Here is a 27569-nt window from a genome sequence, read left to right as displayed (position 1 = left end):
GCCCTGGGAGTAGCATTTGATATGGTGGGAAACACGGCATCACAACAGGGCCTGCACAGGAGGAAACCTGCTGCCGCCCCTCACCCCCGCCCCTTGTCAAGTACATTCTGTTAATTTCTTGGTAGCACTTGGTAGTATTTTTCAGTATCAGTGTGACCAGAGGATATATCCCTAAATAGGCCTGACCCTGCCCTAACTAAAGGATTTGCATATTTTATTTCATTAAAGCCTCAAAATAGTCTTCTGGGGCCAGCAACTTTTAAATTTCCATATGACAGATGAAGAGACTGGAGTTGAATGACATGGCCCAGGTAACAGAGGTTTTAGCAGCAGTGCAGAACTTACTAAGACTTCCTGTGTTGTTATGGTTTAGGTATAAGGTGTCCCCCCAAAACTCACGTGTGAGACAATACCAGAACACTGAGATGTGAAATGCTTGGGTCAGGAGAGCCTTAACCTCATCAGTGTGCTAATCCACCGACAGGGATTAACTAGGTGGTGACGATGGGCAGGTAGGGTGTGGCTGGAGGAGGCAGATTGTGGGGAAGGTCCCTATGGAGTGTTTATTTTGTCCATGGTGAGCCAAGGTTAGTCTCTCTGAGCTTCCTGGTCGTCATGTCCTGAGCTGATTTCCTCTTTCACCATGATGTTCTGTCTCACATCCAGCCCAGAACAACAGATCTGGCTCTTGATGGACTGAGACCTCTAAAACTGGGAGCACCAAATAAACTTTTCCTCCACTAAAATTGTTCTCGTCAGGTCTTTTGGTCACAGCAGTGAAGAAAGCTCACTCACCAAAACAGAATTTTGTGTCTTTTGAGCTTGGGGAGGTAAGCCCTGGAACAAGTGTGACCTCAGCTGAGTCCACAGCATGTGGCCACCATGGTAGGTAGTGTCATTTTCTTGCTAAATGACCTCAGTGTGGGTACAAATGGAATCTCCGTCTGCTAGGCTTTATTTTTTTATTTATTTTTTATTGTTGGTTGTTCAAAACATTACATAGTTCTTGACATATCATATTTCACATTTTGATTCAAGTGGGTTATGAACTCCCATTTTTACCCCGTATACAGACTGCAGACTACAACTATCTTATATTTGATAAAGGGGCTAAAAGCATGCAATGGAGGAAGGATAGCATCTTCAATAAATGGTGCTGGGAAAACTGGAAATCCATATGCATCAAAATGAAACTGAATCCCTTTCTCTCGCCATGCACAAAAGTTAACTCAAAATGGATCAAGGAGCTTGATATCAAATCAGAGACACAGTGTCTGATAGAAGAAAAAGTTGGCTACGATCTACATACTGTGGGGTCGGGCCCCAAATTCCTTAATAGGACACCCATAGCACAAGAGTTAATAACTAGAATCAACAAATGGGACTTACTCAAACTAAAAAGTTTTTTCTCAGCAAAAGAAACAATAAGAGAGGTAAATAGGGAGCCTACATCCTGGGAACAAATCTTTACTCCTCACACTTCAGATAGAGCCCTAATATCCAGAGTATACAAAGAACTCAAAAAATTAGACAATAAGATAACAAATAACCCAATCAACAAATGGGCCAAGGACCTGAACAGACACTTCTCAGAGGAGGACATACTATCAATCAACAAGTACATGAAAAAATGCTCAGCATCTCTAGCAGTCAGAGAAATGCAAATCAAAACCACCCTAAGATACTATCTCACTCCAGTAAGATTGACAGCCATTAGGAAGTCAAACAACAACAAGTGCTGGCGAGGATGTGGGGAAAAGGGTACACTTGCTCATTGTTGGTGGGACTGCAAATTGGTGCAGCCAATTTGGAAAGCAGTATGGAGATTTCTTGGAAAGCTGGGAATGGAACCACCACTTGACCCAGCTATTCCCCTTCTCGGTCTATTCCCTAAAGACCTGAAAAGAGCATGCTACAGGGACACTGCTACATCGATGTTCATAGCAGCACAATTCACAATAGCAAGACTGTGGAACCAACCTAGATGCCCTTCAATAGATGAATGGATAAAAAAATGTAGCATCTATACACAATGGAGTATTACTCTGCATTAAAAAATGACAAAATCATAGAATTTGGAGGGAAATGGATGGCATTAGAGCAGATTATGCTGAGTGAAGCCAGCAAATCCCTAAAAAACAAATGCCAAATGTCTGCTTTGATATAAGGAGAGTAACTAAGAACAGAGTAGGGAAGAAGAGCATGAGAAGATGACTAACATTAAACAGGGATGAGAGGTGGGAAGGAAAGGGAGAGAGAAGGGAAATTGCTTGGAAATGGAAGGAGACCCTCAGGGTTATACAAAATTACATACAAGAGGAAGTGAGGGGAAAGGGGAAAATAATACAAGGGGGAGAAATGAATTACAGTAGAGGGGGTAGAGAGAGAAGAGGGGAGGGGAGGGGAGGGGAGGGGGGATAGTAGAGGATAGGAAAGGCAGCAGAATACTGCAATCTGCTAGGCTTTTTTTAACGCCAGTTTGACATACACTAAAAATTCTGTGTCGAGTGTGTCTTACGTAAGATTTTTCCAGTGCGGAGTCTATTAATGGGAGTTGCATCCGCTTCATTGGCTTCTGTCAATTTTTCATGCCGTCGCAGTTCCGTTTAGAAACTCATTTTATTTCAAGGAATCACCATGGACTGTTCCCTCCCTCCGTGTCTCTCCTAGTCCATGCATCTTTTCCTCTCTCCCTGTCTCTCCACTGCGGTTTTTCTCACCACACTTCCATTTCTAATCAATCATGTGGAATTTCTCAGTCTCTTCTCTTCCTCGAGTTCCCTGGATGTTTGGCTGATAGTCACCTTTTCCCTCCTGGACATATCTCCCCCTTGGCTTCTGCTGGCTCTTAGTTCTGTCCCTGGGTCCCTAAAGTTGGGCTCTCAGCCCTCTGCTCTTTTCTGCCAACACTCCAGTCCTGCGGAGTTCTTGGATTCTTACTGCTGAGCTGCCTCCCCTAAGCCGGTGATGTGCATGCCTGTATCTTCCTCCTGAACTCCAAACTGGGACTCACCTCATCTGTCAGGACCTTGCACATAGAGGACATAGATGGCTCTTTAGTCACCTCCCTCTCAAAACTTACACCATCATATTTGTGGCCTTAGTTCACCAGTTAGAAAACTAAATGGGTCCACTGGTTTTCAGGGCCCATTCTTTCCCTGGAGTCCAATGCTTGCAACTAGATAAATGAGAATGGTTGAGATAGCATCTTAGCCTAGTGTCCGACATGGAAAAGGTGCCCCCCAAAACTCGTTTCTCTTCCCCTTGCCTTCTGTCTGTCTGATATCTATGTAGGCATCAGATCTGTCTCTGTGGAAGGGGAGACCAGCTTTATTCCATCCCATTCGTCCTGTGGCACCTTGACGGAACCTCTTGTCCATCAGGCCTGCAATAGTGCCTGGCCTCGGAGTCCATCTCCCAGCCCTGCACTTCTGCAGGAAACTACCTTATTCACTGGCACCAAGTAAATCTTCCCAACTCTCACTCTGCCACTTTCCTGCTAAAGAAATAAAAATGGTACCGTGTTATCACACAGATTAGGTCAGGATGCATTTCCTTGATTTTCAAGGTCTTTCAGCAGTGGGTCCTCTCATTCATTCAACCATTTCATTCCTATGCTCCAAATTTGGAGCTCTTTCCTCTGGTCCGCTCAGCTGCCCCACCTCCTTCCCTGCCTGCCATCTTTGTGTCTGGCTCACATTATTCCACTCATCCAATGCCCTTTCCCTACCCAGGCTTTATCTTTCCTTCAGGATCGAACTGGTCCATGAAGGTTGCTTCAGTTGCTCTAGTCCAAAATGTTGTGTCCTCTGAATTCCTCTAATATTAAAAGTTGAGATGGTGTATCTTTTAACTATCACTAGTAGGATTTGTTGAGCTGTTACCATATGTAAGGACTGAGGTGACCACTCCTAAAAATAATCCAAAAGGTAAATGTGTATCTGATTTTGAGATGTGGAAACTGAGGTTCAGAAGGTGAACTTGCCCAAGACTGCATTGGGATTAAAGCTCGCAAGCAGTCCTACCCACAAATATTCCCATGGTTTTTATCTTGCTTTGTTTTTGTGTTTTTCTCTCCCGCCCCAAAACATTTGATTGCAGAGATGATTTATTGTACCATTCTTTTCCAAGGAGCCTAGCTAAGAGGTGAGTGCATGATATTTATTTGATGAACTCACTGATTTTGACTTCTAGCTGCCAGACTTAATAATACCGGGACCCCAAATGAGTTAAGCAATTTATAGAAGCAATGGTCACCAGGATTATTGGCCCTGGTAAATAACAGGTGACAATCAGCACCATTCCAACGTGACCAGGGACATCCAGATAGCAACCTGTTTAGCCTTAGTGGTCTCCTTTCTTCCATTGCCCACTCCAGGAAACAAAACAAAACAAAACAAAAAAACCTGCAGGTAAAACACCTCAGAGCTCATTGCTATTCTGAAGTCATTTTGTTTCCAACTCTTATTCACATCATCTCAGGGGCTTTGTTGACATTATCTGCTAACGACTGTAATCCATCTTTCTAAAGAGAGAGGCACCAACCCATCAAAGGACACCCTTCCCTCTGCAGAGATCTGAGGTCTGAGGTCGCCTCCCGACTGCCAGGGCGGGCACTTGCTACCGGGCCAGCTGCTTGCGCCAGGCCCCTGGGTGCATTTCTAAAGGGTAATATTTACAGTGTTGGATGGCTGGGCGCTGTGGAGCTAATGGAATTCTTAATAAAGGCAGCCTTCATTAAGACAGGGAGCACAGGCAACGTGCCCTTGCTTTTGAGGAAAGGACGGCCCAGCACAAGACGGATGCTCCCCCTTGGCTTGGAAATCATGCGGGTCAAGTGCCTTGTCATGCATTAACAGGCTTTTTAAGTTCCTAGGCAGATTGAGAGGAGCGGCTTAGATAAATGAAGGCTGAGGAATCGTGCGATCTGTCTTGGTAGTGTAAACGCTGAGGCACAGCAGCTGCATTTAAACAGAGCAATTTGCTAAATGAGTGGTTGGCTACTTTCCAGATGGCCAATGTGACACGGGGCTTGGATGAATCCTTTATTCAATCATGCATCTGTCTAGACTGAGACACGAAAGGCCAGGTTAGAGCCACCACGGCAGCAACGGCAGCAGCAGCTTTGAAACCCTTGCATAAAACATGATCCGTATGGCCAATGAGGCAGCTTGGCCAGAGATCAGCCGGGGCGGGTGTGGTGGCAGAGCGCAAGCTACCTCCTGGCTGAATGACGGCCAGCTTGGAAGAGGGGCTCTCTCTGTGCATGACTGCCCCCTGTGTCACTTTACACACCAATCAGGTCACTGGGGCAGGCAGGAGACCTTAGGATGAAGCAGGCCAGACAGCAGAAAATACTGGCATCTTCTATGTTGCTGTTCTTAATGGGCCCTTCTTCATTGTTTTGCATACCTGTGTTTTGGCTTGATTTTGTCTACGTCATTTTAAAATTTCCAAGACCCATGAAAGAATATGCTTAGCTTTCAGCCATGCCTCCTCTCTGCCTTGCCTTCTCCCCATTCCTGGAACTTAATTCAGTTTGAGGACTTTGCTAGAAATGATACTGGCTGTAGACGCCACGGGGTAGATGAGATAACCATTTGGTTCTGCAGCCTCAAGGTCTATGACACACATTGCCTAACTGAAATGAGTTAGGTCAAATGGAGCCACTTGAGGGCCATTTGACCCAACGAACAAAATAGCCCGAAAACTGCCCTGGGCTATAATGTGGATATATAGAAAAGGCAACTCTATCCACTGGTTTCACTCTGGTGAGTTAGTTATATCCCATGCTTATTTTATTTTTATTATCATAATAAAAAGTTTCCATGGGCAGGAATTTGGCCATGTTCTTCAGTAGCCCTTCGAGTCTGATCAGGTAAGCCATCCTGTCCCACCCTATGCTAGAACTCACCCTATGCTAGAGGGCCAGCAGTGGCCCTTCCCCCTCCACACTAAGCAGCAGCTTCCATTTATTTTTAACTCAAGAGGAAAAGTTTAACCCCATGAATCACCAGAAGCACTTCCTGTGACACCCTGGGGAAAACTACAGTTGGTTTAGAAAGAACCCCAAAGCGCTTCACTTATTGTGGTTTCTGATCTACACAGGATGGAAAATTTTGAGTTCTGCTTTGTGTTGATACACCAAAGCTTTTTCACCAACATTTTTCTGTCTTGGAACTTTCCTACCATCAGGGCAGAGTCTGCTGTATTATCAGGGGACTTGGGGACTTGTAGCATTATTCCCTGGGCTATCTCACCAGATACCACTTTTTTCATGACTGCTCTGAGCCTAGTTTCCTTATCTGAACCATGATGCACGGAACATTACTTGAGACAGTATTTTTTCAATTCTTCCAAGGGTGGTACAAAACTAGCAACATTCTACAAATGGAGATGAAGTGCTGGTCCATATATGTGAGGAATGCTTTGGGACACCGCTGGTCCAGACTTATTGATAGAGATCTTGAGGGCAAGAGTCCAGTCTATGGAAAGGGACTTGTTCTAGTCCATAGACATGCCATATGGTTAGAACAACAGTAATTGAACTCTGGGGTAGTTTCAAATCTATTCAAGTCCTGGCAATGAGGAAACAGCTCCAAACAGGTATAGAAGTTATGCCTTAACCTTCTTAAGAAATACTTTTCCTGTTATGCCAACTGTAACACTGGTGAATATTTTTTGAAGTATCTTTTAAGTACCTGATCCTGGGCTGAGTGCAAACCTAGAGAAGCTGCAAGGACAGTCACTCATCTTTGAGTGACTACTACAATGGCAGCCTTTGTAGTAGCCATTGATGAGCAAGTTCCTCTGGCCTTTGTCAGCACATTGCAAATGTGGCTCTCCTTCTGAGTAAGATTGGGCCCCGGATTCCAGGGACACATGACAACCAAGAAGTATGCAAATCATGAAAACCTTGCAAGCTGCCAAAGGATGATTGGATGACAGATTAGGTGACAAGGCAGGCAGAATCCAGAGCTTCTGTCTCATAAATAAACCTGTTTCTCTCACACACAACCTGCAGCTATGCTAAATGGCAACCTGATCTTCAATGCTATGCTCACTTTAAGCCTTTTCCCAACCTAAAGAAATTTGATTTTCAAAATGAGCATCAAATGAAGCCTTAAATACTGTTTGAAAATGTCATGACTTTTTAACATTCAAATATAGCTCTACAAAGAGTCACCCCTGATTGACATTTTATTCCATTTTAGGCATGTTAATTAAGAACCACAGATACTAGCAAGAGATGAAAGCAGCAGAAGCTGCAAACTATTCCTGAGATAAATGCAACCCTCATTTGCGTAGAAACTAAATCAGAGCAGGAACACGCTACGTGTACGGGTTCATTCGCATGGTGTCCACTAGGGGGCAGTGGATGATCGGGTCTCCAGCCTGCGGCCTTTAATGACGGTTACTATATATACACCTGAAGGGTGGCAGGCCCTTTACACAAAGTGAGCAGTGCGGCAGCGATGACAGGTGTAGGGAGCAGTCAGTTATTACTACCGCACGGTCTGTCGGAAGGATAAAGTGAAATGAATCATTTGCATTTTTACCAATGAACCTGCATTCTAATGAACAGGCAGTGTCGTGCCGTTGGGACCTGCCCTTGGCTTCCCTCTCTGGCTTTTGCAGGAGGAGAAGAACCAGGAGAGCAGCCAGGGAGAGGCCCAGCCAGGGAGCCCTGTTTACAGTGGCTGGCCACCACAGGACACTACTGATCAAGAGGGGCTTCCCTTTGCCATCCCGTCCCTGTGCCTTATATTCTTTTGGAGGAATTCCGGCCTGGGGGCTGCGTGGCACAAATCCAGGGCACCATTCATGTTGTAGCCTGTGTGAATGGCGCCCCCTAGAGCTGGACATGCGTAGATCCTCTCCTGCTCCCACCCCATGGGTCCTTGTGGCCTGGCACTTGCTCTCTCCTGAGGCACCTCATAATTAATAACATCTGCATTAAAAGGCTTTAAGGAGAACGGAGAAAAAGGCAACATCTCTGTGACATTAGGATGCAAGACCAGGTGAAGTTCAATTCCTCTGTTCCTTGCTTATCTTCCTCTTCTCCCTCCTTGATGCAAGAATCAGATATCCTCCTGTCATTACCCTGTCCAAACCTGTTCTCCAGAAAATTCTAGAATAGCTAATCATTCAGCTTCAGTTGTTTACGCAGATTGTGTTCTTTCCTAGGGTAATTTGCATGTAAGCCTTATTTCTAATTGGGAAGCGAGAAAGGATTCCTCTCTCCTGGCCCAGGATAGCAGGAACCTTCCCTGCAAATGGGAGCAAGCCAGCTGTGCCATTTCCCTGCCCCCTGCCTCCGACTTCCATGCTTTCAGGGTGACTCCTCCATTCCCAGGTGCATTTCTGCATGCATTCACTTACCTGGAGTGTTTCTTTTGTTCCCTGGATAATCATTAAGTCTAGTTTCCTCATGTCAACCTGCTTGGGTTCAAATCCTATTTCTGCCACCTCTTGGAATCACAGATCTTTGGGCAAATTAAATAACTCTTCTGTGGCTCACCTTCCCCATTCTCACAAATGGCAGTGATAATAACCACCTCTTAGGGTGCAGCAAGGTGAGAGGACAGTGCTAAGAGCACCAGGTAGGCCAGCTAGCCTTACTCACGTGTGACCCCTGAATGTGTTTGTTCTCACGACGCCCGCGTTTCCGCGTCTCTTTTCCTCTTCATTCCAGCTCAGCCTGGAGACGCAGATGCTCCCAGCCTCCTCCCTCCCCCTCGCTTCTTCTGCAAAGGACAGCAGATGGTCTTCTGGTTCCTGACTCCGTTCCACCCCCACACGTACCTGGTCATCGCCGTAGAGAATCAGGCACTGGTCAGAATCCAGGAAGCTGAAGCAAAGAACACGGACACGAAACACCATCTTCAGATACGGCATCAAAACCACAGGCGGGATTGAGGGGGGATCTGGCAAAGGCCCTTCAGGTCATGCTCGATTTGTAGAACATTCTTGGAAATAGACACTTGTTTACTTCGTGATTTCCGACTCTCTTCCTTGGATCGCCTACTTTCGCTGTGCAGATTCATGGTTAAAATAAGAAACTCATTTAAAAACCAGTGCAGGAGCTGAGAGCGAGCTGTAAGGAGATGCCCGGGCAGATGAGCCCCCTGGGAAGCAGACTCGGTGCCACCTTAGCCGCTGGAAGGAGGGGCCCCACACTCCTGCGCCAGGACGCTCGCGTCGACTTGAGACCTTTCTTGTGTGGGTAGCAGAGATGTCGCTATCTTTTAAATACCTTAATTGTAGACACTCCAGAGTCCCCGATACATGTTGCTTCCCTCTTTTTCTTCCATCATCCAGGAAGCTCCAAGAGAAATATGCTGTTTGTTTCTCAAAACTGTTCAGGGCATTATGGAGGGAAGTCAGGGGCGACCAGATCCCTGAACCCAGTGCATGAGGGGGACAGTGAGGACATTCCTCTGAGACACTCGATTTTTATGAGGAATTGCTGCAACCCCACAGCCGTGGGTGGGGTGTTGGGTTCCCAGGGTTTGGATGCCACTTGTGCCAGGACCAGAGCTGGGGGCAGCAATGCTCCTTGATGGTGAGAGATTTGAACATGGGGGCCTGGTAGGAGGACAGAGGTGACAGGCAGAAAAAAAAAAGAGGCCAGGAGGGAGGGGGAGAGGAGGACCAGGACATTGAGTGGTGTGGGCTTTGACCGGTGTACCTTCAAACCTCAGTACTATCTAACACACACACACACACACACACACACACACACACAGAGAGAAATGCTTCCTATGGCTGGAGATCCCATCAAAAAACTGAAGGCGTTGGGTGGATGCTAACGGTGGAGCCCCACTGATAATCGGGGGATTATCAGTTTACCACCACAAGGCTTGTTGGATATTGTGTGGCTACCTTAAATTTGGTGAATAACTTTTCAGCTTCTATCAGATTAATATATTGATTTTATTTCCAAAGACAAGGGAATCTACTCAAGACTTTTCTCATGTCAGTATTGGACACACCTATGTCTTCTAAATGTCTTAATTATAATTTCCTTACAGACAGTACGAAGCCTACTATAGAGGTTACTTATCTGTTGTTTTTTTTTTCTGGCACCTAGGAAGCTCAAAGAAAAAGGTTTATTTAGGGTATTATAGGAGATATTTTGCACACCGATTTTTATCTTCATTTATATACACACACATGCACACATACACACATTTCACCTTCATCTCCAGTCATAAATATGCAAGTGTATGTCATCTTTTATTTTGTTCTATATTCATTATTGTCAATATCCAAATCCTTTTTTAGACAATGTTGTCCTTAATAGCCCAAAACATAAATAAATACATTTTGCCTGTCCCGAAAGTTCTCAGACCTTTATCTTTTAACTGTGCAGAAATACTCTTCTGGCTGTGTTGTAGTCAATTCTGCTCCTCACTCCTGGCTTCAGAGTCTTGCTTTTGCAGAGGACTCTTTCACCTCTGTTTTTATTAAGGTGTCTCCTATATTTTCTTCTAGTATATACTTTAAAAACATTTCGGTTTTGCTGTTCTTAGAATTTATTTTTATACATGGTATGATGCAAGGACTAAACTTTTTCCCTAAATGAAAACCAACAAGTTATTTGCTAGATTGTTACCACACTAATTTGAAATATCAGTTTCATCCAGTGCTCTTTTCTGGGTGTACAGACTTCTATCATGGATCTGTGGGCTCCTTTATGCCCCAGTATGTCACTTCTCTCATTTACTATAACTTAATAGATGACTCGACATCTGTAATTCAAGGCCTTCCTCATGACCCCTTTACAACATTTTCTCGACTCTCATCACATATTTACTCTTTTTTAATTTTTATTTTTCAGTTGTAGATGGACACAATACCTTTATTTTGTTTATTTATTTTTATGGGGTGCTGAAGATTGAACCCAGGGCCTCACACGTGTTAGGCAAATGCTGTATCACTGAGCTGCAGCCCCAGCCCACATATTTACTCTTCCAGGTGAACTTTAGAGTCACCTTGTTAAGCTCCAAAACTGTCTCATCAAGATTCCAACTGGACATTGAATTTGGCATTTGATTTGGGGACATCTTCACAACATGGAATTTTTTTCATCTAGGAACATAGATCCTTCCCCTATATTTGGATTTTCTTTTATGTCTTTAGAAAGGTTATTGTTAAGTTTATTTCTGGATGTCCTTTATAATCGGTCAATTGATTTTGTCTTTAGACGGAGAGGAAGTGAGAAAGATAGTGAAGAGCCAGGTTCCTGGTAGCCCAGAGGTTCCACCGTGAAGTTATATTCACTTGAAAAGATCTGTCAGAACATATCCTAGCAGAATCACATGTGGTCCATGTAGGACTCATGCCTGGCCTTCAAGAAGCCCAAGATCTGAGGCTGACAAGCTATCACAAGGCCTATTTGAATAAAAAAAAAAAGTGTATATGTGTGTGTGTGTGTGTGTGTGTGTTTCTGTAGTTAATATTTTCACAGAAGATTTTGAAAAGGTCCTTGTGCACTACCATTCTCCCCAACACTTTCCTTTCCATAATTCTTGGCGATTTTAATATTGATTGTAAATAACTGTCCAGTGAACTTTAGAGTCACCTTGTCTTCTTGTCTTCCTCCTTGCTTCTGTCACTCACGGCCATGGTCATGGCCTTGACTTTGCTAGTACTAACTGGCACACTCTCCACCCCACACTAAATCTCAATTTCACATGTTCTACCTCCAACCATTCCAATTCACCGACTCCACAGCTGGGGTTGACACTTCAACACATTTTCACTGCCCCGGATCCTTCGAGGCTCCATTTTCCTTCTTGTGTGGCTTGAGCTTCGTGGACAATTATTACCGCTTCCTCATATCCCCCCTCAATCTCCTTGCTCACGCTCTCTGTTTTTGGCTCTTGCATGGAAAAACCACACCCTGAATTAAGCCTGACTTGACTTCTTACCTACTTCCTGCCTGCAGCCATGTGAGAAATGTGGCTGGAGATGAACCACCAAACTGTGCTGAGTGGTCTCACTTCAAATTCATGACCACAAACCACTAATGAGTTCTCAGTGCTTCCTGGCAGCCGCCCCTCATCTCCCACTCTCCAAGACCAACTCACTTCTTCCTTTCTCTGTAAATCTCCAACATCTTGTCCCCAATCGCCAATCTCAGATGAGAAATTCCTAAGTCACAAAGAAAGCTGCTCCAAAAAGACCCTCCCTCCATCAGATCCCACCACATAGCCCATGCACACTTGCATCTGAACACCTGCTCAACCTTCCCTGGGGTCCCACCGGATGAGCTGCCCATGCTCCCCATGAAGCCAGTGCCCTAGGTCCCAACCCTTCTCGTTCACCCAAGGATATCATTTGGCATCTCTCCTATATCCTCAGTTTTCCAATTTTTACTGGATCATTCCCAAGAGCATACAGCCTTGGGAATTTTTCTCAATCCCCTTTTCTCTCTGTTGCCCTATTTTTCTCCTTTATTTTACAGCAAAGTGACTTGAGAGAGAACTTCATGCTGCTGTCTCTAGTTTTCCCTCCCTGGTGTCTTTCGACAACATCCCCACAGAGCTTCTGCCTGCAACTCTCACAGAAGCTGTCTCACCAGTCAGCAGCCACCTCCAGGCTGAAGCCGGTGGAAATGCTGGGTTCTTATTTTTCTAGCAGCTGCCTATGACTCTGTTCTCCCCAAGTTCAAGTGCCCGACTCTGTCCTCACTACTTGCTTGTGAGTCCTTGTAAGTCACTGGTGAGCACATGCCTCAGCTTCGTGGAGTTAACGCCATCTGTCTGCACTAATGGCTTGGACTCCCCCAATGCTCACTTGCTGGCCATCCTGAATTTCTTAAGACCTTACCCGACCCTTCTTTATCCCTAGCACCTGTGCCTTTCTAACCTCCTGCATGATTATGTGTCGTGTGGTTATTGTCTAGGAGCCCAGTTCACTGGGGCAGGAGTTTTGCCTATTTTCTTTACTAATGTATCCCAAGTGCCCAGAACAGTGCCAGACCCATAGTGGGCTACACTGAGCCTTGTCCTTGTTGCATTTTGCACTTCCAGGCACCACACACACTTCTTGCACACTCTAGGTGTGCCCCATCCTGCAGTCTGGAAGCTCTGTGGGCCATTCTTGTCCAGGTCCCCAGTGTGCTATGCCCAGTTCCCCCATCCACTAGCTGTCTAGTCACTCCTGCACCATATTTCCCCATTAACTCTCGCTCTCCCATAATGCCTGACTCCTTCCACCCCAGTGTGAATCCCCCGAGAGCCCAGTGTTGATCTCTTTCTTCCCTTACCTATCCCAGGACACGTCCCTGCACCTGTTTATGGTGGAGGGGGTTGGTTATCCACTTAGAAATCACACTTGATAAAGCTCTCTGTGTTTACAGCAGGTCCCGATCAAATTTTGGGACAGAACTTCATCGTCACGAGCGTGTCCTAGCTGATGTCAGTGCTTGTGGCCTGTACGGTGTCTGCCCGAATGCTGCGCCCGGGTTGCTCAGGTAGTTGCCTTTCACCTTTAGCCTCCTGGCCTCCAAGCCCCGGGCCATAGCCAGCCTCAGTTCTTAACACAATCAATCCTGGAGGCCACAGGACCTCCTCTCTCAGTCCTGGTATTCCCATGATTCCTTCTGAGCCCCAGTCGCCACTCAGCCAAGCTTGGGGCTGCCTCCTTACCCGCCTTGCCCACTTTCCTTCCAGGTGAATGAATGCAAGGTGTAGCAAGAGCCTGGCCGAGTCAGGACACGTCCCCCAGACCCATCCCCTCAGGCATTCTGCAAATACCGACGGACGACATCTATGTGCCTGGTGTTGTGCATCCCACTGGGATGTGATAGGTGAAACCCCCACCTCCATGCACTTACGTTCTAATGGGGGAAAGTGATAATCAACAAAGACCAAATGAACATCTCACATGTCAGCTTCTGGGAAGTGCCCAGGAGGTCAATAAAGCAGACGTCTGGGTCTGGGGATGGGTAGATGTGAGAACGTCTTTGTAGAGGGTGGGAGGAGAAGGCCGGGCTGAGTAGGTGACATTGGAGTGAGCCACATGGACTCCAGAAAGGAAGGGCACTCCCCGAGGAGGGAACGGTGAATGTAGAGGCCCTGAGGTGGCAGCACTCATTGGGTGTTCAAAGAACATCAAGGAATTCATTGTCCTGAAGTGCAGAGCGTGAGTGAGGGGAGTGGGCAGCAGGTAAGGACAGATTGGTGTGGAGGAAGATTTTCCCCACAGCTAAAAATGAGCCCCCTAAGTTGGGGAGATATTAGGCAGAGAAGAACTGCAGGGGAGTGAGAAGGAGAACAGCTGAGGAGGCCAGGCCTAGTTACCAGGAGTGTGAGGACAGGGAGCCCCCAAGGAAGAGCGGCTGCAGGGGCTGCAGGCAGATGGTGCCCTGGTAGCCGAGTGCATAGACTACAGTGTGGATCTTACATGTCCTCCAGAGCCCCACGTGTTAAAGGCTTATTCCCAGGGTAAGGCTGTTAGGAGGTGGCAGAATATTTGGGAAGTGGGCCTGGTGGCAGGTCTTCAGGTCATTGGGAGCATGACCTCAAGGGGGATTGTGCGACCCTAGATTCTTCCTCTTTCTTTGCTCCCTGGCTCATGAGGCAAGCAATTTTGCTCCACCACACACTTCCTCCATGATATGCTACCTTGCTGCTGACCCAAAGCACCAGGGTTAACGGATCATGGACCAGAACCTCTAAAATTGAGCCCCAATAACCCCTTTCTCTTTACAAGTCGATTATCTCAGGTATTTTGTTAAATTAATGGAAAGTTAACGAATATACCCTTCATGGTCATGATCAGAGGTGTCCCAGCAAAGGGCCCCAGAAGCAGGGCAGGATATTGGTGAGGGAAACCCTGAAGTGACTGAGATTATGGTGGGTAGCGGGAGCTCAAAATAGCAATGAACTTGAGTTTTGGAAAGTGAAGTAAGTTCTATTTATTGCGTATCTGGAGTTAGGGACTGAGAGTCTCACTTGCTGCAGTATTCTAAGTATGTTAAAATAAGGCACAGCATACGGCAGTCATATCCCTGGCTCGTCTTTTAGGAATCTTTGCCCCAGGATGCTGACATGTTTTTCTCACAGGACTGTTGAAAAAAAAAATGGAAAGAATGGTCCAGAGAGGAGATCTTCTGCTCTGCGGTTGCTCACCCTGAAAGGAGTCTCCGATTCTGTTTCAAAGTGCAAAATCACGGACTTTTTATAGAGATAGAGATTTCAATGGCATTTCTGCCAAAAAAAAAAAAAAAATCCAGAAATGCATCAATCCTGAGTAAGAGAGCCCAGAAATTATTCACACTGCTCTGCAGCTCTGGTGAGAGACCAGATTCTGGGGATTCAGGCATCTGAAACATTTCGTTGGGGGCCACAGCAATGGCTGTCCACACGGGCACTAACAAGCTAAAAGCACAGAGATTTCCAAACAGGCCGTCTTTGATTTCTTTTAAAGATGTGAAGAGGACCAGTTTAGGATTGATATATCTTTTTTTTTTTCTTGCAGGGAATTTCTCATTTCTCATTAATGTGTGTGTGTGTGTGTGTGTGTGTGTGTGTGTGTGTGTGTAAATATCCATCAAGGAAGCAAAGGAGAGCATCTTGTTTGGGAGGGAGGGATAAGAAAGTGAAGTTGAACCCACCTGACTTGAAAAGCCAGTGATTCCAGAGAGCGTTTCACCACATCAAATAACCTGAAGTTTTCATCCAGTGCTTAGGACAGGGCTCCAGGCGCAGGGCAAACTCAGCCCAAGGCCTGGGGGAAGAACAAGGAACCTGGGAACTTGGAAATCCCCCAGGATGTTTGGATTGGCTCCAGATTCTGTTTCTTTGAACTTCTTCTAAATTGCAGAGCCTTAGAAGTGAGTCAATTTCTGACAAATCTTGGTATTCTAAATCCTAATGATCTCATCATCTTCATAATGGAGCTACTTGTGATTTTAAAAGAATCTTTCTTCTCTTTTTCCCCCTACAGAATGCAGTAGCGTAAAGCGCAGAGCAAATTGTGTTTCCCCCTTCAAAATGGAGAGAATAATTGACTCTCAGTTATGAAAGGTGACAGCGAGATTGAGATGGATGAAAACTGTCTACCAGGGGCAAATCATTGTGGGTTTTCTTTTCTTTCTTTCTTTTTTAAGATATGAAGAGGGAAAGACCAGTCAAATGATAGCTCACACTGAAGTGTCTCTAGTTATTGATGTTCAATCTCCTCTAGATTTCAGCTTTCCAGAAGGAAAGTTAATGGATTCTCAGGGCTCCCTGCCCCTACACCAGCTAAGGAGAGAATGCAGGTCATTTTTATTTAGCCTGTGCTTGATTTGCACCAAATTAATTGTACTAGTGCATTGAAGGAAGCCAGGATTTTGTCACGTACGTAAGAAGTCTCATTTGGGTCATCATAAGAATTGCTGTGTCTTGAGACAGCCAACCAATGTCTTAACATCAAATTGGGTGAAAACCATAAAACAACAGAGATGCTGAGCGCTTTTGCACATCAAAGAAGCTAGGATCGAGCGCAGACCGTAGGAAGAGCATCCGTGTACAGAAAGGCCTTGACCACTCGGACAGGGGCCAAGGCCCACGGAGCTCTGCTGAAGATTCTTGAGCAGAGTATAATCAGATGTGCTCAGAGTTCACAGGCTCAGCTGCAAAGAGAGACACTGGAAGCCATAAGATGATCAAATAGCACGTATGAGAAACAACAGGGACCCACTCTGAGGCAGTGTTCACAGAAATGAGGGGACTGAAGGGACATGGCATCATTGATTGATCGGAAGTGGAAGTCGAGGAAGAAAGGCGGCAGCCCCAGAGAATTCCAAGGTTTCTCACTTGGATGAGGAAGGCCAGGCTGATCCAACGCCTCAGGGTAGCCACCACCAGGAAAGCCGCAGGATCTGGGGTGATACAGCTGCGTTTGCACAGTTGGGGTGCCAGGCCTCCAGGGCAGCCACGTGGATGTGACTCTGGTGTTCAGAGTGCAGGCGCCAAGAAGTAAGTTTTAAAGTTATGAAAAGGAGAGACAGTACTAGAGAATGTGGAACCAGGAGCAGGCCGAGGTGGCACAGGTGAGAAGCAGAGTAGGAGAACCACAGACGGGTCATTGTTGCCAAGGTCAAGGGAACAGAACCCTGTTAGTGAGTGGGCATAATGAAGACTCCCCACCCAAAAAAAGTTGGGGGGATTTGCCTCTTGGGAGGTTGCTACATTAAGTCCAGTGAGAGATCGGGGAGTCATAAATGGGTTGGGCTGGTGTCGTGGGCATGTGTTGGGGGACCAGACAGGATGCTGTGGTTCCCTGATGGGTGGGCACCAGGGTGCAGCCCTCCAGGCTTCTAGCTGAGTGCTGGCTCCCATGTGGCCCTGTGGCGCCTTTGATTCCCTCTCTTGCCCCCTTCAGGTCTTAGCTCAAAACCCCCTTCCCACTGAGCCCTGCCCACCCTACTTAATACTGCCACAAACAGCCCCCAGCCCTTCCCAGCAGCCCCCACACATCCATCCTGGCATCCTTTGTCATTTCCCCACAGCCTCGACACTTCTAGTACTAGGTAACTGATGCCTTTATAATAGGTCTTATTTATGACCAACCTCTCCCCACCTGAACAATCACGCCTTGCCATCTCCTCGAGGATTGCTTTGTGCATGGACGTTTCCCCCGCAGCCTGAACAGCACCTGGAGCGCAGGATTCACTGAGTACATGGACATCACTGACTAGCACACAGGACGGTGGGTACTAATGTCGGGAACAGAGACCATAATAAAACACTCCAGAGACCCAGAAGAGGATAAATTAACTCCGGATCAGAGGATTCACAAAGGCTTTGAGAAGAATGGCATGTGACCTGGGTCTTGGGGACCGGCAGGACGGTAAGCATCAGAAGTAGATGGATGTGCAGGGAGGACAGAGAGCAGGCTCCTGGGTGGGCAGGGAGCTATGAGTGACCCTAGATGAGCCCTAGGAGGAGGGCTACAGGGCTTAGAGCGTAGGCAGGAAAGAGATGTCCCCGGTCACTGCCAAGGTGTTGGTAGGCGCCTGCCAGACCTCAAGATGGAAAGGGCAAGAATGTCGTGGAATGTTCAAAGGGCCAGAGCTTGGCCAGAGCTCCTGGTTGACACACAGCCTTGGAAGAGTCCTCGGCATCGCATCGTGGTGATATTTAAAGCCAGGAGACTAGAGTAGATGACCAGGGTGATGGGTATTGAGAGAGAAGAGGACCAAGGGTGGAGCTGGGGTGCTTCAAGGGCAAGAGGTCAGGAAGAAGATCGTGGGTCAGGGGGAACCTGCGAAGGAAGGAAGGAAGGAAGGAAGGAAGGAAGGAAGGAAGGAAGGAAGGAGGGAGGGAGGGAGGGAGGGAGGAAGGAAGGAAGGAAGGAAGGAAGGAAGGAAGGAAGGAAGGAAGGAAGGAAAAAAAACCAGGTGGAGTGTTCGGAAGGCAAGTGAGGATTGACTAGATCACATATGGCCCTGACGGGTCACGTGGGTGCGCGCTGACTGACGCATGCTCAGTGCGGGTGTTGTTGGCAACCTGGCTGGGAACACTTGGTGGAGGTGGGTCGGGGGAATGGTTGGGGCAGATGGGAACGACAAAAACGTATATGATTTTGATTTGTTTCAGGGATTTTACCGCAAAGAAGTGGGGCTGCTTAGTTTGAATATGCCCCCACCCCCAGAATTCATATGCTGGAAATTTAATCCTCAAATTCATCTGTTAGTGCTATTTGTAGGTGGGGCCGTCAGGAGGTCATTAGGGTTAGATAAGATCACGAGGGTGGAGCCCTGTCATGGTATTAGCGACCTACAAGAAGAGGAAGAGACCTGAACTGGCATGCTTTCTTTATTGCCATCTCACTCTGTGATGCCCTCTGCCATATTTTGATGAAACTCGAGGCCCTCACCAGGTGCTAAGCAAAAGTGGGCACCATACTCTTGGATTTCCCAGCCCCCGCCCTAACTGTGAGCCAAACAAACCTCAGTTCTTTATAAATCACTCAGACTCAGGTATTTTGTTATAGCAACAGAAAATGGTCTAAGACAGGGATATTAGCTGGCAGAACAAGTGGGATATAAAAAATAATTTTTTTGTTTGTTCAATATGGAAGAAACACCACCATTTTTATTAGCTCATGGGAACAATCTAGTGGAGAATGAAAAGTTCTTGGAAAATGATGGGGGATGTTTAGGAGAGGTGTCCTTGAGTAGGTGAGAGAGGCTGAAATCTGGTACCTAAGTAGAGAGATTTGCAAAGGGGCAGGCACAGGCCAGCTGGTGCAGCGAGTGAGAAGGCAGAGCATGAGGTCAGGTGCTGTGGGCAGAGGGGATGTTTGAGGAAGTTCTGTCCCGACTGCCCCAGTGTCCTCCTGAGGAAAGAAACAGGGTCCTGGCTGAGATGAAGTGGGGAGGGCTTGGGGATTTGAAGAGAAACAGTGTAATCATTTTGGCCCCAAGGGGAGCAGAGGCACTTGGGACTTGTGGGCAACTACTCAGGGCACTCAGGGGCCCATAGGAATCTCAAACGTGTCCCCTGAGTGTGGCTGAGGTGTACTCAGGCTCATCCCCTTCACTTCCTTTCGTTCAGAGCTGAGGGCACGACCCCTGGGAGGGCTGGGACTCAGCCAGCTTCCTACAGGTTTGCCATGTGGCCCTGAGGTCTGCAGCATTTGAAGGAAGTCCCACGGGAGAAGCACTTCAGTGCCCCAGGCAGACTAAGGGGTACAGCAGTGGGAGCTTCCAAGGTGCTGTCCCTTCTCTGTTATGGTGGCAGATATGGTGATGGAGAGGTGACAGGAGGGATCTTTAAGAGCATCTCATCCAGACTGAACCAAACAGAACGACACGTTGACCCCTGAGTGGGTACCGACTGCATCATCCCCAGACTCCAGTAGTCTCCTGTCGGTAACAGGAGCAGCAGACTTGGCCTCCTGCAGAGTTCTGGAACCTTCCTTCTCTCCCCTGTCTGTTGTATCAGCCCTTCCTTGGCTTCCTCCGCCATCCCCCACCTGGATTATCATCATCATTCTTGTCACTGTTTAGTGAGCACGTACTGTACGCCAGTCACTAAAGGGCTTGAAGGCCATATAGTGTGTTCGTTCACTCAATTGTTTATTCATTAGGAAGAAAACCCTTGCTTCAGGAGGTTCATGAAGTGTCTGAACTTCTGCAATTCTGTCACCATTGGTCTCTGATCGGGTTTAACCCACCCCCATTTCTGTACCTGAGTTAGTCTCCTTAAATATTTGCTTAAAATCTCCATGGTGTATAGAACACAGGTGGAAGTCCCTAGTAGGGATGAATGGCAAATGAGGATACCCTGATGGTCCTGCCTCACCCTCTCTCTCCCTCCACCAGCCCTGCTCATGCTGGTCATCCCAGCTTAGGGGGCCTGGGAGGACCTAGGTCTGCCCCTCCTTCTTGTCCTCCAACTCAAAGGTGACTCCCCTGGGAAGGATCTGCTGTCAGCCCCCATCCTGCTGCTGCCTGAAGGGGAGAGGATTCTCTCTGACTTACCCTGCCCCTAGCCACCCCAGCTTAGCTCCCCCAGCTCTGGGTCCCCATGTGCAGCCATGGCTTGGCTGGTCTGCTTCTCCCTCCAGCATGCAAAAATTTTGAGAAAGAAAAGCATTGTTTCCTAAATCTATATTTTAAGAGCTCATTTCCTGGGTTAATCAGGATTCAAGATACAAATGTCCCTTTTATACAGAACAGAACAGGAATGTTTAATTTAGCAAATGAAATCAATCTCTATTTGTTCTCTTCCTTATATGTTGTCTTAAGAAAAAGCTCTAAAATTTTAAGTTCTTGCCCAAGAAATCCTCTGCAGGAGGTTGATGTCATGTCCCTTAGTTAAAAAAGAAAAAAAAAATTCTGTTGTTTATTATTTTATTTTATATTCAAAGAAGACAATGTCTTGTTCTGGGTTAGTAGACAAATCAGCAGCAGGTCAAGGCTGGGATAAAAATAAATCACTTGTTTGTTAATGTGTTTATTTGTTTTGTTAAAAAATAGCCATTGGATGTCTTCTGTGATCCAAGAACTCCATTTGTCACTTGTCAAAAATATTTCTGGGCTGGGGGTGTGGCTTAGTGATAGAGTGTTTGCCTAGAAGGCTCTAGGCCCTGGGTTCCATGGCTAGAGATACACACACACACACACACACACACACACACGCGCGCGCACACACACACACCACACAATAATACTCTTGCCTCTCTGTTTTATATTTGTACCTAATTTTTTTCAGGCTAGGCATACCTCAGAGTTTGGCTACAGTGGTGTGAAAGCAGCAAAATAGAAGTTGTATTATATTTGAAATCATATATTAGAGGTAATGATAGAGTGGCACGGTACCTGGTAATTAGTTTACAATGTGCTCCCACAGATGCACTCAGACACCGTGATTAATGCTCCCTGGAGCTTGCGGTCCCTGTAACTAACTATCACTGCGCTTACCAGGGCTCTGCTCTCCAAGCAGATTATGATAAATACCACGTTGGCTGTACTATTGCTTTAAGTGATTAGGTCTGGGTGTGAGAGGGGTGGTAAGATGAAATGGAGATAAAATGCAAAGTTTGGGCTCTGGTTGCTTCACCGGGACTCAGTAAAGAACAAGCCAGGTAACTTCGCATGAGGTTGCAAGGGTGAGGTAGGGGCAGGACCCCTAGTCCCTCCCACACGTATGCACACCATGCCCAGTCTGTGGGGTTATAATGGATTCTAAAGTGCGGATTTGAAGTGGGTTTCTGTTGGGTGTGTCTGGAAGCTAGACATGAGAGAGAGAGAGAGAGAAACAGAGAGGGAGGGAACTCATCTCTGCTTCAGAGGAGCTGAGAAGCATCTTAAACCCTACTCCTAGTCTCTTGGGTCAGTCCTCCAACAGGACACTGGCCCTGGAGGAGGGGGTCTAGGAATGACATCATCTACAGGCAGTTCCATTGGCTGACCCATCAAACAATACCATTGGCTCCATCAGCCAGACAGGCAGTGTGTTAGTACAGCTGCTTATGTGCAGACCCCAGCCCTCATGCATTGAGGCCCTCACCCCATGCTGATGGTATCTGGAGACAGGGCTTAGCGGTTAGGAGAGGTTGGGAGAGTGAGGCCCTCATGATAGGACTAGCATTCTTATAAGACTCCAGAGAGCTCACTCATTCTCTCTGCATGCACACCAAGGAAAAACCCCATGAGCACACAGTGAAGAGGCGGCAGCCATCTGCAAACCAGGAAGAGAAGTCTCACCAGAGAAAGAATTGGTGGCCACCTTGACCTTGGGCTTCCACCTCCAGAGCTATAAGCAGGTACATTTCTGTAGGTTAAACCACTCCATCAGAGTGGACTAAGGCACCCACCAAACTGGTCTCCTCAAGGCTAAGTGTGCATGTGTTTAGCCTCTGAATCTTTAGTCTGTGGCAAAGGACATGCACATGAGCGCGCGCGCGCGCACACACACACACACACACACACACACACACTTTTCAGCCCAGAACAGGGTTCTCATGACTTCCTGGGACCATAGTCTCCCTAGAACTTATCAAATTGGAGTGTTCTCCCATCACTATAATGGAGAAATATTATCTCAGGAAATCCTCCCACCAACTAGGGATATGGGTACTCTTTTTATTTTAACCAGTTTTATAGACTAGTCTAAGCTTTTGATTTTTCATTTTTTTAAAAAAATATCAAATTAATTACTGGGTAGGGTGGGGAACAAAGTTGGTTGTTCCTGTCCTCCCAGCTAATAGACAAAGAACCTTATACTTGGGCTATTATATGTGCAACAAAGAAAAGGACAGGGTTGGAGGGGACACCATTAATGCTTAGGAGCTTAGGAGAGGAGTGTCAGAGAAGGTGAGATTTAAATTGAGATCAGACCATGGTTTTTCAGGCAGCAGAAACAGTGTGTGCAAAGGCCCTGAGACAGGAAAGAGCTGATGGATCTGAAGAGCTGAACAAAGCCAGAGTGGCTGCAAGCCAGGGAGAGACTGGGCAGGGAGGAGTCTCGGGGACTTTAAGGACAAAGAGAGGGAACAGAAGCCTCAAGGGCCACAGAGCATGGGGAGGAGATGAGAAGGGGAGTTCCATGTGTGGGGTGCTTGCTGTCGGATGCTGTGTTAGGGGCTTGATCTACACCACGTGGTTCACCGTCACCACTGTGCAGGGAAGCGGGTTGTGGTTTGCAGATGAGACATCTGAGTCGAAGATGAAGAAGATGTGACATGTCCAGGTCCCCAGAGATGAGTAAAGGGGGTGAGATGTGAGCCATATTTCTCAGGCTCCAGAGCCGCCACCACCCCATCCTGCCTTCCCCAGAGCGGGGGCTGCACCGGAGGCTCTCAGCTATCCCTGCTGCAGGGCGGTGACACCCTGCCTGGAGGTGGGCAGGGCGGTTGGCCAGGGGCAGCAGAGCTGAGCTCCATCCCCACCAGTTCTCCCAGAGACGATTTCTTTCTTTTCATACTTAAATGGCCTTTCCTGTGACAGCACACAGTGTCATTTGAGGTAACTGCAAGTCAGTTTAGGTAAACGGCGACCAACCCCCACAACTCATCAACCTGCCACCCTGCAGGCCGGGAACCTGGGCCCCATTGGTGCGGAGAGCACTGCAGCGCCCCCTACAGCCCTTGTTGTGGAGTGCAGGCACAGAGCAGTCAGGGCCTCTGATGGGCTGGGAGGACAGGCCCTAGGGGCAGGAGTTCGGAAGAGGAGGCTGCCTCTGCCGTCCAAGAGAAGTGCAGGGGCTGGGCAGGGTGCCGCAGGGCAGGGGGGTCCAGGTAATCTCGCTTTTTGTTCTATGAGAACCTGACAGTTTTGCTTTTCAATCACTTCCTTCTAAATCTATTAACTTTTCTCTGTATTTCTCAATATACAAAATGATGAGTAGGAAAGCCATGAATGAGAGATCTATTTTACTGAAATAGCTGGGTAGCTGAAGAGGCTCTATTTTATAATGAGGAGACGAAAAAGTAAGACAGGGGAAGGAAAAGGCAAAAAGAAAAACGACTCTCCCTTCCCCTCTTCAAGACGAGGTTTCCAACTTGGTCATTCCACAAATGTTTCTTGAGCACCTACTATGTGTCAGTCAGGGTGTAGGTGACAGAAAGTAGTCAGAAAACCTAAGGTGTAGGACCTGCCCACCAGTGGCCAGGTGTGGGTCAGCTGAAGGCTGGGGAAGCTCTTAGGTGGGGGGTTGCTTCAGGGCATGAAGGAGATTCAGGAGAATCTTTAGAGAAAGGACACTTATACTGTAAAAAATGGTGGGATTTCAGCAGGAGCTACCTGCATCCTTCATATCCAGCATGTGGTTGCATAGCAGGGACTCCACAAACATCGGAAAGAAGGTTGGAAGAAGGGACAGCGTCAGGAACAGTGTGGAGGTGACAGTGCCTGACGTGGCAGACACTCTGTTCAAGTAGGTAGGTGTTTCTGTGGCTTGAGGATGCAGGAGGCTGGGACAAAAGAGGGGACTCAGATGCCGTCTGCTATGGTTCGAATATGGTTTGTCCCCACCAAAACTCTCGTCAAGCCTTCTTCCGGATGTGGCAGTGTTGGGAGGTGTTTAGGTCTTGGGGGCGGAGCCCTTGAGAACAGATTAAAGCCTTTCTCCCAGGAGACTGGTTTATTTCCCCTGAAAGCCAGTTGTTATAAACCAGTTTGCTTCTAATTTCATCTCTTCTGAATGTCAGTGCTTCGCTTCTGCTTTCTGCCATAACTTGAAGCAGCACGAGGCCCTTACCAGAAGCTGAGCAGATGCTAGTTGCTAGGATTTTGGACTCTCCAGTCCCACGAATTTTAAGCCCAAATACATTTCTTTTGTTTACAAATTACCCCCTCTTGGGCATTCTGTTACAGCAACAGAAAATAGACTCCTTCAAAGGCTGTGGATATTACTGAACAGGAAGTTGGTAAATAATAAGTAATATGATCAGAGTTGAGTTTCAGCAACATTAATCTGGCCACAATTAAAACGCACAGAGTAATAAATAATTGCATGACTCTAAAAGTAATTTCACCTCCTGGCTTCCCTCGCCTTGCTAGATGCAAGAAGGTCCCTCTGTGGGTGTGCCATGGTTGTGTGTGTGTTGATGGAACCCTAGCATGTAAAGATTTAAGCATGTGGGCCTCAGGAGACAGGAGGGCGGGTTCCACTGCCTGGGTGCCAGCCAGCCTCCCTGGGGTGCCCCTTCTTACCAGTAGTCCAGTTTCAGAGGTATGGCTTCCAGGCTGCCGATCTGACAGTAAGGCTCCAGGTTAGCAAGTTCGTACAGCTGCAGTTCACAGCGTCTGTTTAAAAATCAAACACAGTTGGAGCAAACTTTCAGCTTTTGCTTCACCTCTGTAGGAATAGTTTAGGTTCCTCAGAGCTTACAAAGCGGCGGCACCTACCTGACCAGGAAGAAGCCACCCTGTGGGGCCACCCTCTAGCTGAGCTTGGGGCCTCCCTCTCAGCTCCTGACATGGGGGACATCTCTTCAGCTTGGCTCTAAACCTGCCACAGAGCCAGTCCTTCCCCTTCTGGGACTGGCTTATCAACAACCTGGGCTCTGGGTGCCAGTGGGGGATTCCGATCTCAGCCCACGGCTTAATTCCCTCGTCTGTAAAATGGGACCATCGCAGTTCCTGTCTTAGAGAAGGGTGAGGAAGGTTCAATGAGAAGACTGTGAAAGAGTGACAGGTCCAACCCCGGGACCTGCCAAGTCATAAAATGTGAGCGAATATTGGATATGGACAATGTAAATGTCATCCGACTCGCAAAGCAGAGGGTCGGAGGCTTCTTTCTCTGCACTAAACAGTGAATTTGGTGCTTCCCTCCTTTCCCCTCTTCCAAACCCGCACCCTTGACCCCCTCTCTCCTATGTTACGTGGTCTACCTTGGAGCTGATGGAGACAGGAACAATTTTGTGGGTGTGTGAAAAGCAATTTCCTGCTCTGATTTGTTCCCATAGGACACCCAGGGGTCACTTTCAGTCCCACACCTTTTGCTTTTGCCTCCTTGGTGTTAAATGTCTTTTTTCCCCCATTTCCTTTCCACCTGTGCTGCAGTTCAAAAGTGGTTCCCTGCCTCCAGGAGAGTGAGCTTTGCCTCGTCTTCCTGTCGGCTCAGAACCTCACATAAGCTACTGTGACATCTCTGAACCCCAGTGTGTAGAACACAGGAAAAGGTGGCTGAGCACACTTTAAACACTCAACCAGGGAGGCCATTATGTTAAGTGAAATAAGCCAAACAGAAAGATAGAGCCACGTGTTCTCACTCACTTGTGGAGACTACAGAAGCAATCTCATAGCATACAGTAGGAAGAATGGTCATGAGAGACCAGGAAAGGCACCAAAGCTCAGGAGGAATTAGTTCGGCTTTTCTGTAAGGTAGTAGAGAAACTACTAGTTCAAACAATGTAATGACGTATTTCACTATGAATGGAAAAGAGAAACACAAAATTCCCAGCAATAAAAATGATCAACACTTTATGAATCGGGGTAAATGATTACCCTAATGTGATCATTGAACATTGCATACATGTATCAAATTATGATAATGTAGCCCATAAAGACATATAAATGTTGTCTTAATAAGAAGTAAAAACAATTTAAAAATTTTAAAAATCAAACTGAGATGAACCAAATTTGGTGCTTTTAAATAGTTAATGTTAATTATATTAATTATGTTGTTAATGAACATATCTTAATTATCAAAATAATATATTAATATGTCATTGAACTTAACAATAAATAATATTTAATAAAAATTTTAATAAATGATATTAAACTTAACAAGAAATAAATAATATTTAATAAAAATATATGTATGTTCTGAGGTCAGAATAGCAGATGGTTCATTGAAGTAGTTAATACCTAGAGTATTCTATAATACAATAGGTTCTCTGATGAAATTTCTAGGAGTGACCAGGTGGAGAGGAGAAAACACCCAAGAGCAGGGGTCCAGGGACTGGGAGAACTTCTTCAAGCTCCGCCCCCTTCTGTAGCCACACCCTCAAGAGCCCAGAGTTTAATCTGCCTCATTTTCTCAGCCTGTTCCTATCCGCCCGGATCACAGCTCATGCTCCCACGGTGTCAAAATTGCTTTTGCTTCAATCTTGATTCAAATCTTCCAAATTTCCTTCCATCAAGCTGCTCGCCTTTTGCCGTGGCCCAACTTGAGGCACATGGAGAGGGGCTCAGACTCCACCCTCATTTCCCTGATGGTGACATTGGGTCAAAACTAGAAGGCTCTCCCTTCCCAATGGACAACATCACTGCAGGAGGACCTAGTGATAACTTTGTGTAGTACCTTGGACTAATATGCGAGGTCTAGTATTTTTTTTTTCCATGAGTTTCATGACTTGATTCTCATACCACAAACGTGTGTGTGCGCACTAAGGGGAAACAGATCTAACACTGTGATCACCCTCTTCCAGTAGATTTCCCTCACTCACCCAGTCCCAATGATCAATTTGTTGTACTGTGGCATGCTGATGATGTCTGTCGCCCACCTGGGCTTCCGACTTCGGGACTTGCCCTAGAGGGTTGAAGGGTGGAAGTGAACAATTTCAGTTATTTCAAGCCATCATTGTCCATAACAACGATGCTTCATGTTGTA

At 46.8% G+C, this 27569-nt stretch overlaps 1 protein-coding gene across 1 annotated transcript in view; it reads right to left on the bottom strand.

The window, feature by feature from the left end:
* Nucleotides 1-27569, bottom strand: part of LOC308646091 (cilia- and flagella-associated protein 337-like) — a gene marked incomplete at both ends in the record, with an annotated part of 119530 nt that overhangs the window by 73692 nt on the left and 18269 nt on the right. The window contains 5 exons of the mRNA XM_081288659.1: nucleotides 8806-8883; nucleotides 16815-16879; nucleotides 24254-24423; nucleotides 25166-25258; nucleotides 27406-27488. Coding sequence (XP_081144785.1) covers nucleotides 8806-8883; nucleotides 16815-16879; nucleotides 24254-24423; nucleotides 25166-25258; nucleotides 27406-27488 — 489 coding nt within the window. The remainder of the gene's footprint in view (nucleotides 1-8805; nucleotides 8884-16814; nucleotides 16880-24253; nucleotides 24424-25165; nucleotides 25259-27405; nucleotides 27489-27569) is intronic.

This window comes from Spermophilus citellus, assembly GCF_964194105.1.
Source record: "Spermophilus citellus genome assembly, chromosome: 1".
Lineage (NCBI taxonomy): Eukaryota > Metazoa > Chordata > Mammalia > Rodentia > Sciuridae > Spermophilus > Spermophilus citellus.
This window is presented reverse-complemented; position numbering and strand designations above follow the sequence as displayed.